The sequence below is a fragment of the Lissotriton vulgaris genome, chromosome 11 (genome assembly GCF_964263255.1).
Source record: "Lissotriton vulgaris chromosome 11, aLisVul1.2, whole genome shotgun sequence".
Classification (NCBI taxonomy): Eukaryota; Metazoa; Chordata; class Amphibia; order Caudata; family Salamandridae; genus Lissotriton; species Lissotriton vulgaris.
This window is the reverse complement of record NC_141699.1, coordinates 1010369538-1010388854: the sequence shown is the minus strand read 5'-3', so window position 1 is coordinate 1010388854 and position 19317 is coordinate 1010369538. Positions and strand designations below refer to the sequence as shown.

At 44.2% G+C, this 19317-nt stretch overlaps 1 protein-coding gene across 2 annotated transcripts in view; it reads right to left on the bottom strand.

Moving 5' to 3' along the window:
• WDR49 (WD repeat domain 49) overlaps positions 1–18866 on the bottom strand; it is a 339477-nt gene extending 320611 nt beyond the window's left edge. Inside the window, exon 1 of one of the 2 annotated variants that reach the window (XM_086944927.1) lies at positions 18572–18866. In XM_086944927.1, coding sequence (XP_086801053.1) covers positions 18572–18733 — 162 coding nt within the window. In that variant the 5' untranslated portion in view covers positions 18734–18866. The remainder of the gene's footprint in view (positions 1–18571) is intronic. The other variant, XM_086944926.1, reaches the window with a different exon arrangement.
• Between the last annotated feature and the right edge of the window lie 451 nt (positions 18867–19317).

The following is a 19317-nucleotide window of genomic DNA, read 5'->3' as shown; positions in this document are numbered from 1 at the left end:
CAGAAAAACAAGATATTGGCATACTTTCTATCCTCATGCAATACACTGGCAATACCCTTAAAGGCTTGAACCTACGTGGGTCCGACGAATCAGTCCCATGGACGTGTGCACTTTTTCATAAAACAAAACGTTTCTTCACTGTATTATACTGCTGTATCAAAGATTTTCAAAGACTACTTTGTAGATTATTCCAGAAGTTTATTCATCCATGTTTTTCCATGTAACAATTCAGTTCATTGAGTCATGGATTCATAACTATCAATTTAATCTGAAAGCAATTTTAGCATACCCAATGCATTTCGGGTCATTCATCGACCCTTCATCAGGGGTCTAAAGAAAAAATACAGAGAAACCTTGTGAGCTAGTTCCAACATAAGAAGTGAATGAAGATTAATGTGTAAACATTATTCACACTTTAAAAATGCAAGGTATGTTACACTGAACACTGTGACAGTAAACCACATCGTACAGGCAACTACAGTAATGTGTTCTGTTATTCAAGTCAACTGCATACTGTGATATCTAGGCCAAGTGTTTAAAGTGCATCAAGTGCACTGTATTTAACTCAGTTTATAGTGCAGTAACGCTAGCTGTAAGCTTCTCGTACCAGAGAGACACTTTAGTACATGCGGATCCGGCCGCGTTGGTTAAAAATCGCGAACAAATTGCCGGGTAAGTTTTAGCGCCGTAGCGTAAAGGAAATCGCAGCTCAAGCCTTACTAAACCGCAAACAAACACGTTCAGATAACTTACTTCCAAACATGTAGACGCGTGGACGCGTAGACTGTAGTTCCGAGTGAAACGACTTCCTCCTTCCGAATCACGTGATGATGCTGAACCTATGGGTGCAGTTCTACATAAATTCGACCCGCGGTGCAAACTAACCTATCCGCTTTTAGTACCTCACCATGTGATCAGTGAGAGAACACGTGACATCATATTCAAGACGGAAATAGACGTAAGAGTGTCATGACGTCGTACTCATATGGATGTATTAATCATACAGCGCATTTATATATGTGCAAAAAATATATATAAAATATATATGTGCGAATCTCCAGGTGAAGCACTTGTGCAATATTGGAAACAAATTAGAACTAGCATTCGTTAACCACGTGGTGCATATGGTGGCTGCCATATTGGTGTAGTCGTGAAGGCTTATCATAATACTATTGTGCCTGTCGGTTTGCGGAAAAAACATTATAGTGAGTCGCATGTGCCAAATTGAATGACGTTCTGTGACTCATAAAATACAGTATATCTCACATAAACATAGTGGTGATAGATTGAAATAAATAACAGTAGTGCAATGAAACATATAGTTGTGCATGTTGCAGAAAAAAAACAATAAAGCATTATCGCAAATATCTATTTCAGAGAAAACAAGTCAATTCAATCCTGTCATTCATCCCATGAGGATGTATGGAATTACATTTTTGTATCCAAAAAGACTCAGTTCTCAAGCGTTGCTTATGTGGGTCCATAACACAATGTGATTCTATGGCTTCCAAAATGGTAAATCTGACTTGAAAGATGGTGTGTCCTGCTTCAAGCCAGTGTGTGGCCACAGTAGATTTTTGATTCTTTAAGCGTATATTGCTTTTATGTTCCGTCATTCTCACCTTCACCTTTCTCTCAGTTTGTCCAACATTAATTTTTCCAAAAGGACATTTAATCGCATATATAACGTTCTTGGTGTCACATGTGCTTGAATGTAACAAAGGTATTTTCGTGCCTATTGTGGGGGGTGTGAACTCATTGCCTATAATAATATTATTACAGTGTGTACAGTTCTCACATCTTTGCATCCCTCTGTACATCTGATGAGTTCTCTTTGTACGTTGACTAGATAAATGTTCTTTGAGATTTCTAGACCTTCAGAAGGCAAAAGTAATTTTTTCAGCAAACAACGATTTTAAATCTGGCTCTTGTTGAATCACTCACCAATGTTTTTTCATGATTTTAGTAATTTTTGTTGCTTGTGTGGAATATTTCAGTACCCACACTGTGGGATTCCTTTCTGATTTGGTTTTACTTTCAAGTAAAGATTCTCTGCTTAAATTGATTACTTTCATCGTAGATTCCTCTAAAATGTTCATCGGGTAGCCTCTTTTCCGGTATTTTGAGATCGGTCTATTGATTGTTGTGGGTACTTCTTCTGGGTCTGAGGTGATGTGTTTTAGCCGGCTGGACGGACATAGCCCGTCTTGGCTCCCGGTCCACGCTGCAGCTCCAATCAAATTTACTGCAGTGTGAGTTCGCCAGCCAGACCCCGAAACGCATCAAAGCATCGGCAAAGGCGAGAGGCATGTTTTGAGAGCCCATTCTTGTTGCGGACCCCCCAAGAACAACTAGAATACAGCAAAGGCGGTCCGGCCGCGGAACACCTAAAATAGCAGCGCCTACCTGATGTGAAGCGGCGACTTCTACCCCGCCGTAAGACGACTCCAGAGCCCGGCAGGGACATAGCCACACAGCTCGGACTTCCCTGTGAGCTTGCCTGCTGGGGTGCTATCGGGACACCTGTAGATCGCCGCACTTAAAGTGAGGATACTACCGAGACGTGTCGAGCCTGGACCGAGTCACAGCTACCAGGTCCCAGAGGTGGGTGCACGGGCCCTGAAACTAGGGAAGTCTGACCTGGTTGCAGGTGCCTGAGCGTGACCATTGGCTGAGAATCAGATCCTGCGCTTTGCCTGACCTCAATATGGTGGCCCACTGGGGAAACCGGGCTCACTGAGTGCGACGGTTTATCTTTGCCATACTCGGCCTGCCACACCATATGAGCTTTAGCAAAGAGTGAGGGGCCCATAGCCACTGCTGGCTATGGGCCCCTCTATGGCATCCTCCATAATGCTCTGTGAGCGCACCGGTCTGCGAGAACTCTCTGCGGGGGTGCCACAATCACTGCTCTGGGCCATGCATCAATAGATAGCGTCTGCTGAGGAGAAAACTTGCAGAGGAGGAGTGAGCTGGGAGGCGACCTGTGGTGCAGCCGGAGGTTGGCGTTTATGCGGCTCTACCGACGTTCTGCCCCATACAACAGATCACATGCTGCGGGACCTGTGAGGCAGATGCTGTGATTGCCTTGCATGGAGGCCTAAGAGGAGGTCTTGAAGCTCCCCCCAACGAGACGCTCAATCCAGCAACGAAAACTCCCTCAGCTCCTGAGTTGAAGGCAGTGCGGGTGAGCAGACTAAAAGCAAAGACAAGCTGCACAGAACCTGTGTACGCTCTCTTAAGGCATCCTGGTGCACAAGTGACTCACGTGGATTGGGTACTTGTGCATGGCTGGCGTATGATGGTGTGGACATGTACTTGGGTGTTTTTGTACTAGAGCATGTGATTCTATGTGTGCTTGTGTTGGTGCGCGCAGATGTTTCTGTATGTGTGCTTATGTCTGTGCGTGTGCTGGTGTGTGAATGTACTTGAGTGTTTTTGTACTAGAACATGGGATTGTATGTGTGCTTGTGCTTGTGGATGTTTCTGTATGCGTGCTTGTATGCGTCCTCTGTTCACGTATGAGAGTGTGTGCGCACATTTGTGTGTGCTTGTCCATGTCTGTGCGTGTGATGGTGTGTGTGTGTGCATGTACCTGTGTGTACGTCCTGGGGTATTTTTGTTCTGGAGCATGTGATTGTATGTGTGCTTGTGTTTTTGTAGTTTCTGTATGTGTGCTTGTGTGTGTGTGTGTGGGTGTGTGTGTGTGTGTGTGTGTGTGTGTATGGGAGTGTGAGCGCATTTGTGTGTGCTTGTGCATGTCTGTGCATGTGATGGTGTTTGCGTGTGCATGTACTTGGGTGTTTTTGTACTAGAGCATGGTATTTTAGGTGTGCATGTGTTTTTGGATGTTTCTACATATGTGCTTGTGTGTGTGCGTATGTGCGCATATGAGAGTGTGTGCTCACATTTGTATGTGCTTGTGCATGTCTGTGCATGTGATGGTGTGTGCACGCTGGATTTGTTATTCTCTGGCAGCCACTGTCCTGTATATTGACTAACTGCCAGATACCTGACCTTAAGATGGCCACCAGTGTACAGTACAGTCCCCTACCTGACCCCAAGATGGCTTCCATCGTGTACCCCTCCATGTTGTTTTACTTCCCTGGGACAACAATTGGACATTGACCAGACCTTGAACCTATCCCCTAACCCGCTTACACATCAGGACTTGGAAACTGCGGAACTTACCTCAGATTGTAGAGACCAAGCGATTTGGCTGATGCACGGTGGAGATACTATATAGCTAAAGAGGAGATGGGTTGTGGACTGCCCCCCCCCGCCATCACCTACCCAGCAGGACCTTGGGCAGATTTTCCCGTCGTCTTTATGTCCTATCTTCCTCCTACCCCTTTACCCTATCCCCTTACCCTTCCTTGCGCCATTCGCCTTGTCCCCTGTGTACTTTAAATGTTTTTGTTGATACTTATGTAACTTTTTACTGGTGTAAATTGCAACATTATTGTTCCTCATGTAAAGTGCTCTGTTTCCTTCGGGTCTAGCCAGCGCTATATAATAACTCATTAATTAAATATGTTCCCATTTAGTACTCCTCCTCTCAACCTTTGTAATGATGTAACCTGTAACTATGATCTGATGCTCATGTAAAGCACTCTGATACCTCCGGGTCTAGCCAGCGCTATATAAAATCTTCAAAATAAAATAAATAAATAAATAAATAAATAAATAGATGTCTCTTAAGGGAGGCTTGGTGGAAATTTGTTGGTATCTTCCACATCATTCCTGAGAAGGCTTCATTCAATGTGCAAAAATGGGACACTTATATAAAAGAACCCTCTGCGTTTCTGAATATGCTAAAAATGGTAAACGTGGATAAAAGTGAAGAAGTATGGTTATAGTCGATCTCACTGCGTTGTATACTTTGATTCCACATAATGAAGGCCTGGAAGCCATTGAATGGAGCCTTCTCAGGAATGATGTGGAAGTTACCAACAAAGTCTTTTTGTTAGAACTTTTACATTTTGCACTATATCATAGTTATTTTCAATGGAATGATGAGTATTTTGAACAATGTTACGGTACATCAATGGGATTTGCGGGGGCGCCCTCCTATGCAAATATTTTAATGGCAAAATTTGAATCAGATCACATTTTACAAAATCCGACTTGGAAAAAAAGATGGATTCTTTTTAAGCATTACATTGACGATATATTCATACTATAGAGAGGTGAAAAGCAAATGATTCTAGATAACATCATTCAGTTGAACTTGTGTCATGAACGCATTGAATTTACTCATCAAATTGATAAACGACAGTTAGCATTTCTGGATGTACTTATCACTGTGGAGAATAATGTCATTAAAACTAACGTTCACATCAAAAATAATGAAACAGTTGTTTACATTTCAACAGCTTCCACCAAGCCTCCCTTAAGAGACATCTACCCGTGTCACAATTTATTCGGCTAAAACGCATTACCTCAGACCCAGAAGAAGTACCCACGACAATCAAAAGACAGATCTCGAAATACCGGAAAAGAGGCTACCCGATTACCATTTTAGAGAAATCTAGGATGAAAGTAATCAATTTAAGCAGAGAATCTTTACTTGAAAGTAAAACCAAATCAAAAAGAATCCCACAGTGTGTGTACTGAAATATTCCACACAGCAACAAAAATTACTAAAATCATGAAAAATCATCGGTCACTGATTCTACAAGAGCCAGATTTAAAATCATTGTTTGCTGAAAATGTTCTTTTGCCTTCAGAAGGTCTAGAAATCTCAAAGAACATTTATCTAGACAACGTACAAAGAGAACTCATCAGATGTACAGAGGGATACAAAGATGTGAGAACTGTACACACTGTAATAATGTTATTATAGGTAACAAGTTCACACACCCCACGATGGGTACGAAAATACCTTTGTTACATTCAAGCACATGTGACACCAAGAATGTTATATATGCGATTAAATGTCCTTGTAGAAAAATGTATGCTGGACAAACTGAGAGAAGGTGAAGGTGAGAATGACAGAACATAAAGGCAATATACGCTTAAAGAATCAAAAATCTACAGTGGTCACACACTGGCTTAATGCAGAACACACACTCGCTCAAGTCAGATTTACCATTTTGGAAGCCATAGAATCATGTTTTGATATGGACCAACATAAGCAACACTTGAGAACTGAGTCTTTTTGGATAAAAAAATGTAATTGCATGCATCTGCATGGGATGAATGACAGGATTGAACTGACTTGTTTTCTCTGAAATAGATATTTGTGATAATGCTTTATTGTTTTTTTTCTGCAACATGCACACCTATATGTTTCTTTGCACTACTGTTATTTATTTCATTCTATGACCACTATGTTTATGTGAGATATACTGTATTTTATGAGTCACAGAACGTCGTTCAATTTCTCACATGCGACTCGCTGTAATGTTTTTTCAGCAAACCGTTAGGCACGATAGTAATCTGATAAGCCTTCACGACTACACCAATATGGCAGCCACCATATGCACCACATGGTTAAGGAACACTAATTATAATTCATTTCCTATATTGCAAAAGTGCTTCACCTGAAGATTCGCACATATATATTTTATATATATTTTTTACACATATATGATTGCATGTATGATTAATACATCCATACGAGTACGACGGCATGACACTCTTACGTCTATTTCCATCTTGAATATAATGTCACGTGTCCTCGCACTGATCACATGGCGAGGTACTAAAAGCGGATAGGTTAGTTTGCACCACGGTCAAGTTTATGTAGAACCACACCCATAGGTTCAGCGTTATCATGTGATTCCGAAGGAGGAAGCCGTTTCACTCGGAACTACAATCTACGCGTCCATGCGTTTACATGTTTGGAAGTAAGTTATCTGAATGTGTTTGTTTTCGGTTTAATAAGGCTTGAGCTGCCTTTTAATTTACACTACGGCGCTAAAACTTACCCTGCAATTAGTTTGCGATTTTTAACCAACGCGGCCGGATCCACATGGCCTGAAGTGTCCCTCTGGTATGAGAAGCTTAGAGCTAGCGTTACGGCACTATAAACTGAGTTAAATACAGTACATTTGATGCACTTTAAACACTTGGCCTAGATATCACAGTATGCAGTTGACTCGAATAACAAAACACATTTGCTATACGATGTGGTTTACTGTCACAGTGTTCAGTGTAACATACGTTGCATTTTTAAAGTGTGAATAATGTTTACACATTAATCTTCATTCACTTCTTATGTTGAGACTTGCTCACAAAGTTCCTCTGTATTTTTCCTTTAGACCCCTGATGAAGGGTCGATGAAAGACCCGAAATGCATTGGGTATGATAATTATGAATCCATGACTCAATGAATTGAATTGTTACATGGAAAAACATGGATGAATAAACTTATGGAATAATCTACAAAGGAGTCTTTGAAAATCTTTAATACACAGTATAATACAGTGAAAAAACGTATTTGTTTCATGAAAAAGTGCACACGTCCATGGGACTGATTTGTCTGACCCACGTAGTTTCAATTGTGTATGAGCACTACCAGACACAGTGCTAGGATGGAGTAGCACACAATGAACTTTTACTAATTCAATTGGATTAACAGTAAAAAACTGAGTGCACAGAAGAACCGAACTGTTCAATACCCTTAAAGGCCACATGACAGCCACACTCTTCCACCCATGGCACTGGTATGGAGAAGCTACCTGTCCACAAAGAGTTTCAGCGCCTCGTCAGGGGTAAGAAAGATATATATCTGTGATTAAAAAACAATACAATACAACAACTTGACACAATAAAACAAATTTAGGGACACATCCCCAAACCCTAATAAACATGCTTTTTTCTTTTTTTGTTGCCTATTTATATAGCGTGAACTCAACCCGAAGGTATTGGTGCGCTTTACAAGAGCACCGTATTTACATTTCACATTCAGGGACAGGGAGATTAAATGATTTGCCCAGAATCACAGGATGTGGACGCGACCCCGAGACTCGAACCCTGGTCTCCAGGACCAAAGTCGGGAGTCTAGCCAGATCACAAAATAAAACACAAAACTATTTTATAAAATAATTTGTGTTCAGCTAGGAGATACTCTTGCCAGAATATTGCCACCTCAACAGTGGTTTGGTGTGTGGGGCCATTAAAAGTTACATGGTTATTTAATATGTAGTGCCTGTCATGGCTGCATCTGGTGACATGTTGAAGCAAACAGTGTTGTGCACAGAAGAACATGTTTAAATTGTTTAAGGTTTAGTCTCTGCACTGTGCCTTTCATATCCCTAAAGAATCAGAAAGAAAACATGTGGTCAGGACACAGCTAATAACCAAATGACAACCATCTGTAATTAGCACCATATGTCTAATCTCACAAAACCATCCAAAGTTCAGAATATGATCACTGGTAAGATTTTGTGTCAATGGGGTCGAGCAAGGCAATAGTACAAACCTCTAAGATTAAAGGTTCCTTGAATCTATGAATGCTGGACCTCTATAAAACGGACAAAGACCAGACATGCAATATTTCTGATCAATTGGTTAAGACATTGTCCTGACCCACAACAAAATGGAGAAATTGCCCACTCTTAATATTTTGGGATGTAGGACTCAGGACTGTATATTTGACCTTAAGCAGTCATGGCTGCAAGTAAACTTTAGCAGAAAGAACATATGTTCTTTGGGGAAACAACCATTACAAGGCAGTCAATACAACGCACTACCTTTACAACGCAGCTGTTACAATGCAGATGCCTTTACATTGCATGCCATTACAATGCATGCCATTACAATGCATGTCACTACAACGCATGCCATTACAACCATACCATTACAACGCATGCCATTACAACGCATTAAAAGGTAAGTAATGGGGATTTCTTTTGTTTTAGAGTGGGTATGGGTTTTGAGGTACATGGGGATAGTATTTTTACCCCTACACTATCCAACACTCACCCTACTGTTGCACTCACTGGAATGGAAATAGTAGTTTTAACCCCTACACTATCCAACACTTACCCCACTGTTGCCCGAAAAAGTATTATGTGTTGTAAAATCATGCGTTAAATGGTAGTTGCGATGTAAAAATCGCATTGCAAAGGCATGCGTTGTAATTGTTTGCATTGTAACGTCATATACTCGTTCTTTGTGACCAATATTAGATTTTTTGCTTTGATTTATCTTTGTCATATGTCTCCTATGCATATACATGCAGACAACGTTGAAACAACCCTTTTACGCTCCTTATGTGGCCACTCAACAGGAATGGGGAGGGGAACATTTAAAAAAAACTCTACCTCTGGCAACAGCTGGGGCCACATTCCAGTTCATCCATTTTTTGCCCACTGTGCTGTTACTCCAGAGAAGGGCAAGGCATATTCAAATCAGCCCTGCTTCTTTTCATCCAATTTAAGGAATAAACATGAAGGCCTGCACATGATGTATTCACCGGAGACATCATACTTATGAAGTCAACTTCCACTCACTTCCAAAAAATGATTGATGCTATAGAAGGTTAAATTGAGAAATCAAAAAATCTTCATCTTAGGGACAAACTTCAGAGCTGGGATAAAGCCTGTAAGGAGTGTGGAGATAGAAATATTGATGGTGTCATGCTGGTTTTTAGGGCTAGGGCCTCGGCGTCCACGAAGTGGAGGCGGAGCTTCCGAGATCCTAATGTTAAAGAAAAAAAAAGGATATCTAGGGCTCTGGCCAGACAAATTCCTTAGTGTTTTATGGCATCTGGCTAGTGATTCGTCTTCGCTGTGCTGTCTATGTAGTAGCCTTGACGTGATAGGCTATATTTAGTTTTCGTCCGTCATTGATGTTAGTTTCATGGCATATTCTGTGCGCGAACGAGCTTGGAGAGTGATTAATCTTAATTAGGAGCCGTCACAGTGGCCGTGTAATGTAATCCAGATGGTGCGAGCGCGTTCACATTGCATGCTTGGGCATACGACCGTATAAACCAAGCCACACGGGGAGTTACCGTTCGGGTGTACTGTCTTTTTGTTTGGATCCCAAAAGCTGTTTATAAGGCCACCGTTATTCATGCGGGGTCTGTCCTTCTCTGCTTAGTTTATACTCGGAATAAGAAGCGCACGCTGCCCTGGACTCAGCAGCTTTGCAACCAGTGCGCGCATTGATGGTGGGGAAGTGCGCTCCCGTGTGTGCATTGACTGCCGCGCTCCCGTGGGCTCGTCTATGTTTACGAGATGAGTCATTTGACTCTATTTAGAACCGAGCGAGACGATAAAAAAAGAACTTGTAAAAACCACGTTTCCCCATACAAAGCACTTTGTCTCCTTCAGCGGAAGCGTGCATTGTCATCCCCAGGGGGGCTGTGCGGGCAATTACTGATATAACCCCCACGCCTTGAATGCGATCCTACCAACCGTGATTGGTTGTAAGAAAACATGGGTGCATTTGTATACATTGAGGAGGAGGAGTAGTCATAGTACAGGCGCCGAGCTTAGCATTTGCAGTTTATTCTTTAAACGGAGTGGTTTTCCGCCCAGTGTCATCCACGTGGAAGGACGGAGCTGAGAGCAGGGCATGTTTTGTCGCTTCATGGCGGGGGCTTGGATGCGTTTGCGTAGTATTGGCTCCCAAAGGCCGGTTGCTTTGTTGTGCAGCCACCAGCAGTTCCCTACTCCGGCTGCTGCTGGTTGCCTTGTGCATGGGAGGGGCTGAGGCGGTTCACGGGATTGGCAAACAGTAATCAGTTTTGCATGTCGCATGATACGAAACTATAACAATATCTCGTGCTCATTTACATCGCTGACGCAACTTCTTAGAGTAGCACCAGAGAGGGGGGGTGGAGAATGAAGACATTACCTTAGTTCTTGTAAAGCACATAGCCTGCATCTGCTATACTTTGCAACTAGGAAAGAGCTGCCTCCCCATTGGCCGTGCCCTCGTGTTTTTTATGAATTGCATATAAATGCTGTGTGTAGTTCCCTCATGCTCGGTATTCTAAGGTCAAGCAGACGAGAGAGTAATGCGCCGAGCTTGCAAATAAATGGGTCTACCGGTCTTATTTTTCATTGTACACACTTCTAATTGCGAAGCACACCGAGCTTGGTAGATGCTGGTCGTGTCTGTTTGCATTTCACTGTATTGCCTGTGATGTGCTCTCTCATCCAAGCAGCAGCACACGATGCTCCAATGCGTGTATACACATTTTAAAGTAAATATCCAAATACACCCACTATGGAACATCTGCTCCCTGCAATCATGCTATTGCTATGCCTTTAGGTGACTGACAGACAATAACATGAAAAATAACATTTCATAGACAATTTAACATTCTACCTGCACATAATTTTCATTTTTCAAACAACTACAGCTTGTGAACATACTTTCAACACACAACACAGCATATACTACAAGACAATGAGCCCTAGTAGCAATAATACCTTCTTCAACTCAGTGGCGGTGAGTGCAGAGTGGCGGTGAGTGCAGAGTGGCGGTGAGTGCAGAGTGGCGGTGAGTGCAGAGTGGCGGTGACTGCAGAGTGGCGGTGACTGCAGAGTGGCGGTGACTGCAGAGTGGCGGTGAGCGCAGAGTGGCGGTGAGCGCAGAGTGGCGGTGAGCGCAGAGTGGCGGTGAGTGCAGAGTGGCGAGTGGCGGTGAGTGCAGAGTGGCGGTGAGTGCAGAATGGCGGTGAGTGCAGAGTGGCGGTGAGTGCAGAGTGGCGGTGAGTGCAGAGTGGCGGTGAGTGCTGAGTGGCGGTGAGTGCAGAGTGGCAGTGAGTGCAGAGTGGCAGTGTGCAGAGTGGCGGTGAGTGCAGAGTGGCGGTGAGTGCAGAGTGGCGGTGACTGCAGAGTGGCGGTGAGTGCAGAGTGGCGGTGAGTGCAGAGTGGCGGTGACTGCAGAGTGGCGGTGAGTGCAGAGTGGCGGTGAGTGCAGAGTGGGCAGTACTACCAGTACTACCACCATCAGTATTACCAGTACTACCACTACTACAGCCACCAGTACTACCAGTACTACAGCCACCAGTACTACCAGTACCACCACCAACAGTACTACCACCACCACCAGTACTACCAGTAGCAGTACTACCACAACCAGTACCACTACCACCACTGGACTACCACCACCAGTACCACTACCACCACCAGTACTACCACTAACAGTATTACAGGCAGCAGTAACACCACCACCAATGCTACTGCTACCAGTACCACCACCACCAGTACTCCCGCTACCAGTACCACCACCACCAGTACCACCACTACCAGTACTACCACCACCAGTACTACCACCAACATTACTACCATTACCAGTACCACCACCTCCAGTACTAGCACTACTACCACTACCAGTACCACCACCAGTACTACCAGTACCACCACCACCAGTACTACCACTACCAGTACCACCACCACCAGTACTACCACTACCAGTACCACCACCATCACCAGTACTACCACCATCAGTACTACCACTACTACAGCCACCAGTACTACCACTACTACACCCACCAGTACTACCACTACCACCACCAGTACTACCACCACCAGTACCACCACCACCAGTACTACCACTACCAGTACTACGGGCAGCAGTACCACCACCACTAGCACTACCACTACCGGTACCACCACCAGTACTACCACTACCAGTACCACCACCACCACCAGTACCACCACTACCAGTACTACCACCAGCAGTACTACCACCAACAGTACTACCACTACCAGTACCACCACCTCCAGTACTACCACTACTACCACTACCAGTACCACCACCACCACCAGTACTACCAGTAACACCACCACCAGTACTACCACTACCAGTACCACCATCACCACCAGTACTTCCAGTACTACCACCATCAGTACTACCATTTCTACCACCGCCAGTACTACCACTACTACAGCCACCAGTACTACCACTACTACAGCCACCAGTACTACCACTACCACCACCACCAGTACTACCACTACCACTACCACCAGTAATACCAGTACTACCACCATCAATACTACCAGTACTACCACCACCAGTACTACCACTACTACAGCCACCAGTACTACCACTACTACAGCCACCAGTACTACCACCACCACCAGTACTACCAGTACCACCACCACCAGTACTACCACTACCTTTACTACCACTACCAGTACTAGCAGTACCACAACCACCACCACTACTACCAGTACTACCACCATCAGTACTACCGGTACTAACACCACCAGAGTAGTGAGTAGAGTAGTGAGTAGAGTAGTGAGTAGAGTAGTGAGTAGAGTAGTGAGTAGAGTAGTGAGTGCAGAGTAGTGAGTAGAGTAGTGAGTAGTGAGTAGAGTAGTGAGTAGTGAGTGCAGAGTAGTGAGTAGTGAGTAGTGAGTAGAGTAGTGAGTAGAGTAGTGAGTGCAGAGTAGTGAGTAGAGTAGAGTAGTGAGTAGAGTAGTGAGTGCAGAGTAGTGAGTAGAGTAGTGAGTAGTGAGTAGAGTAGTGAGTAGAGTAGTGAGTAGTGAGTGCAGAGTAGTGAGTAGAGTAGTGAGTAGTGAGTAGAGTAGTGAGTAGTGTAGTGAGTAGTGTAGTGAGTAGTGAGTAAAGTAGTGAGTGCAGAGTAGTGAGTAGAGTAGTGAGTAGTGAGTAGTGAGTAGAGTAGTGAGTAGAGTAGTGAGTGCAGAGTAGTGAGTAGAGTAGTGAGTAGTGAGTAGAGTAGTGAGTAGAGTAGTGAGTAGTGAGTGCAGAGTAGTGAGTAGAGTAGTGAGTAGTGAGTAGAGTAGTGAGTGCAGAGTAGTGAGTGCAGAGTAGTGAGTAGTGAGTAGAGTAGTGAGTAGAGTAGTGAGGTGAGTAGTGAGTGCAGAGTAGTGAGTGCAGAGTAGTGAGTAGTGAGTAGAGTAGTGAGTAGAGTAGTGAGGTCAGTAGAGTAGTGAGTAAAGTAGTGAGTGCAGAGTAGTGAGTAGAGAAGTGAGTAGTGAGTAGTGAGTAGTGAGTAGTGAGGAGTAGAGTAGTGAGTAGTGAGTGGGGAGTAGTGAGTAGTGAGTAGAGTAGTGAGTAGAGTAGTGAGTAGAGTAGTGAGTAGTGAGTAGAGTAGTGAGTAGAGTAGTGAGTAGAGTAGTGAGGTGAGTAGAGTAGTGAGTAAAGTAGTGAGTGCAGAGTAGTGAGTAGAGAAGTGAGTAGTGAGTAGTGAGTAGAGTAGTGAGTAGAGTAGTGAGTGCAGAGTAGTGAGTAGTGAGTAGAGTAGTGAGTAGTGAGTAGAGTAGTGAGTAGAGTAGTGAGTAGAAAGTAGAGTAGTGAGTAGTGAGTAGTGAGTGGAGAGTAGTGAGTAGTGAGTAGAGTAGTGAGTGCAGAGTAGTGAGTAGTGAGTAGAGTAGTGAGTAGTGAGTAGAGTAGTGAGTAGTGAGTAGTGAGTGCAGAGTAGTGAGTAGTGAGTAGAGTAGTGAGTAGAGGAGTGAGTAGTGAGTGCAGAGTAGTGAGTGCAGAGTAGTGAGTGCAGAGTAGTGAGTGCAGAGTAGTGAGTAGAGTAGTGAGTAGAGTAGTGAGTAGTGAGTGCAGAGTAGTGAGTAGAGTAGTGAGTAGAGTAGTGAGTAGAGTAGTGAGTAGAGTAGTGAGTGCAGAGTAGTGAGTAGAGTAGTGAGTAGAGTAGAGTAGTGAGTAGGACATCACAGGCAGCAGCTGTGCACGCTTCTTACACTCACAAGGAGACCACAGCCAGCTGAGGTGCAATCTTCTCCCACTCACAAGAACAACATCACAGGCAGCAGCAGTGCAAGCTTCTTACGCTCAAAAGGAGACCACAGGCAGCAGAGGTGCAAGCTTCTCACACTCACAAGAAGGACATCACAGGCAGTAACGGTGCAATATTCTCACACTCACAAGGAGATCACTGGCAGTACACACCACATGAACACACTCCATAACACATAGCAACAATACATTGGCATTTACAATGCCATTAACTCAAACTCAAATAAATCCGAGCCCGATTGCATTTCTAATGCTTGTTTTACATGCATCAGCAAAAGGTGCCATTTATTGACTGCAACTCTTGAGGTTTGATCTAGGGCAAACCATACATAAAGCCTTTGCCTCTAGTATGGAATTATGTGATAGTGTGGCTACGGAGTTTTCCGCATATTCATGCGTTTGTCGCATTTGCCACATAATCCATCATCTTCTGAATAATCTTCAGATTTTAACAAAAAAAATGTTTCTGCACAAACAGATCGAAAGTTACTATCAACACAGTCACGTGTGTTGCCACACGTTGGAAGGCCCTTTGCAAAAGTTAACTGGTCATCGTTCTGTTGCTCGTTGTGTATCTGGGTGTTGAAGTAGTGCTAATGAGGTGAAACCTTTGCTCAGTGTTAAACTGTGAAAAAATGGCAACAAAAGAAATAATACTATCCCAAAATGGGCCTCATTATAATGTATAATCTGCCGATTCTCGACGCATAATTCAATCAACCTTGACGCAAAATTTGGTCATCCTATGCCACATAATTCCAGTGGCCCTAGTCGTACTAGATATATAGAGCACACTGAGACCACAGTGCATCTTGCCGGTGTTAGTATGCGGAAAACAGGTTGAGATAGTATTCCCTAAAGGAGGAGGTTACAGTGGGAAACAGCAAATTTTTCGGATGCTTGAGGAAAAGGATTATATTACCACTCTCTAAAGCAGGATATCGTATAGTGCCACACATGATTTGAGCTTCAACCCGCAAGGTACAACCATATTTATGTCTATATTTGAGGCACTTTCTGATAAAGAAAGTGAATGCTGTGACTGAAGAATGCTTCTTTTGCAACAAATAGGACCTTGAACTCAATTAGTTTGCCAGACAAAACAGTTCATGGAGTGACAGGTGGGCGTGACCCCTGCAGGTGAGGTGAAAAGGTGAGCACCTATCACCACGCTTCTAGGCCGTGCGAACGAACCACATGTGATGGCATTACTAGGTGATGTTGTGAGGGAGGCCCCTAGTTGGATATCATAGCCAATGGGCAGGGCTTTAAGTGGGCCGGGTCCTGCAGGTGCTCGGCACCAGCAGTTCTAAAAAGAAGGTGCCGAGACGGTTTCCTATCGGGCTCTCCATTTTTGCCCTCAGGGTGAAAAATTCATCTTAACTCTGCCAAGGCTGTCCGGGGGGCCCCGTAGGGGACCCTCCAACAAGGCAGCCGCCTTAGTGTCACAGGAAGGCACAGAAGTTGGCGGCCCAGGCGCCCTGGGCGAGAGATCAAAAGGGGCTGTGGGCCGAGTCACTTCCGGTCGTGGGAGGGGGACAGGGGTACAAAACCTTTCCCCCTCCCACTGGGCAGTCTCTTGACCGCTGCCCGTCGCGCTGTTTCCCGCCCTACCGCTTACCCTGCGAACGGTCAAAAAAGGGGTACGGGGAAGGGGAAAATCTGAACTTATTGTTTTGTGTTGCAGGAGGAGTTACAGGGCGATCCAGAGTCTGCAAGGTACAGAAGGGTACTATACTGCAGCAGCACAACAAGGGTGCTAAGCCAAAGATACCCAGGGATGTCTTAGCGTGTCCCCTGGAAGAACTACAGCGCCCGTTAGTCCTATGGGCGGTTGTGGGCCTCAGTGACCGGGGCTGCCTGGAATGCTCCGCCCACCTTTGGGGGGCGTGAGCAAGGGAGTGGACTGGCGGTCCACTGATGGGAGGGGTGACCCCTCCCAATGATTGGTAATCACCGTTTGGCGACGGCGCAATTTGGCTCATCAGGCGGGCAGGCTGCATAGGGGCGGGCCTGCTCTGGGATCGCCCGTAAAATAACCCACCATGTTGGCATATTGGTTATGCAAATAAACCTGCAGCAAATTTCTCCACTAAGAAGGTGTCGTGTGGTTTATTTGTGTATGTTGTTGTATGAGAACAGATGAATGTTGCCGATATTGGCACTATGCCACAGTTCCTCCCTTCGCTGCCTTTGGTGTAACTTTGAAGAGACTCGATCTTGCACAGTCTCACCATTTCAGAGTGGAAGCATTTTCAATGTTAGTCTCACTATTTCGGAGCGGAAGCACTTTCAATGTTCTATACAACAAAGCTGTGGTTATTGCCAAGTTGTCTTATGCAGATAACAACCATTGACAAAGCCATTAGTCCTGGCTTGTTGTAGGTGCAATGTTAGGTATTTGTAATAGATATCAGGTTCCAATGACAGAAGCAGGAAAGTACCAGACGGGTGGCGCACTATGCTAATCCCATAATATAAATGTATGTGTATTTAAGCCACGCCCTTAATTACTTCGGCCACCCCCCTTTGAAGGAACCCCCAGTTTTTTCATCCCACTTAAAGGCCTGCCAATAGGATTGGTTGCATTTGGATAATGACTGCTGCAAAAATCAAAATAGTTTGCTTTCTATGTATAATGCATCTATGAGACAAAGAATGTAATGGGTGACAACTCGGTGTACTTCTGAGATGTAAAATAGACCTTCGTGCATTGGAATGCAGGCATTCAATCGGAGGTGGAATGATAAACGAGAAAATCTCCTCTAGGATGCGCCAAAGGGCAATAATCTGTATTTTAAAGGATAGACTAGTTATGCGACAGCTGCACTGTCAAGCCAGACCTAAAAAGGTGAACCCAGAGTATGGAATCAGTCAGTGTCAAGAGAAGAATGAATGTTACACAGTAATGGAGGCCAGAAAGACCCCCTCAGAAATTCTGCAAGAAGACATTTCAAATGTGGACGTAAATAGAGGACTGTGGGTGGCACAGTTTCACTTTTCTGGGAATTATTTGGTAAGGCAATACATCGTAGTGTTGAGTCTTACTTCGGCGAGGCTATAATGGAGTATGAGCATGAGCACACAACGCGCGTCATGAGTCAGGATTGTCCGCTTCAAGGCACTATCACAAAACATGCAGTGTCACATGAATGGAGTGGACATAGATGTGGGAAGACCACCCATCGAAACTGGAGGGAACATCACTAGATAGTGCATCTTGTTTTTTATTGTGGGTGGTTAGTATTTTTAGTGTTGAATTCATTTAAAATATGGTTTGTATTCCAATTAAGTTTCCTCACTACTGCAGATATTCATAGTGCATGGTGTTGGGAGACGTTTTTCTTTGGCTAAAGTGCCACAAGGGAACCTCAAATCCTCAAGCTTAAATGCAACACGAGGATCAGAGGGTTTGTGTAAAGGCTAAAGGGAGCTGGCGAAATTGTTATCTGTAAACCCATAATCAGAAAGGGATTAAAAAAAACATGAATTCGTCTAGCGGTATTTATTGATAGCGAGAACTGAATACACAAATGCAGGTTACCTCATGTATTTTTCAATTGTTATTGGCAGTAAACAGTGCTTTGCATTTGCTAAATCACAGTTTTATTTGCGTTTACTCCTCCCCTGGGTATTTTGGACTGCACGGATGGAACACAAGGCCTATTCTCAGCGGTCCAGCTACGCGACAACACTTTTTAGCTTCACAATATCTAACAAATCAATTGGTGGCCTTCAGAAATCCATAGGAATTGGCCCGCAGCCAGACAATACGCTATGATGCTATATCAATGGCGTTTGGCGCTATAAAAAAAAGTGAATAACATAGCACTATTGACAGCTGAGAATTTGAATGATAAACCTTGTTAGACCATTGTTTCCTACTTACCATAAAAAGCTTTTGAATTTTAACAAAATCATCAATGCCGAGTCTGTTTTGAATGTGTTCAGGTGCTGCATGGTGCGTTTCTTGGTCGCCTTCCGCACTGGGTGGGTTATTTTTTAGACTGGCTCCACTTTCGGATGGAAGGGAAAGGTGGTGCGAGCTCATGCTGTTTTTACTTTTCGAATAATCCGCGTACTCTTTCGGTGCACTTGTTGGACACCCCCCTCTCCTCAATGGTTTGTTTCACCTCCGCAACAGCATTGTTTTATTTAGCTTTGGAGATGGAACGCTTCCATGACTGCAAGGAAAAGCATAGCAAGTTGTATGACAAATGCAGAAATTCAAGCTAGAGGTTTATTTCATTTTACAAAGTACTTTTTGCACGTTGACGTGGCGTCGCAAGTGTGCAAGAAAGGAAAAGCTTACCTGCCCCAACTGTTATTTATTTAGTAAAACACAGCAATAACTAGAGCTCCGTTGGGCCATCGGGTCTCTGGGCCACGGTGCCACCCGCCCTGTTAGACCATTGATAGATAACCAGGGCTTTAAGTGGGCCGGGTCTTGCCGGAGCTCAGCACTGGCAGTTATAAAAAGCAAGTGCCGAGACGGGTCCCTATCGGACTCTCGAATTTTACCCTCACCCTTAGGAATAAAACAAAATTTTTAACTCTACTGCAGTGCCACCCCTCACCGCCTTTGTTGTAACTTTAAAGAGATCGTTATAGTACTTTAACGCTCTTACCATTTCA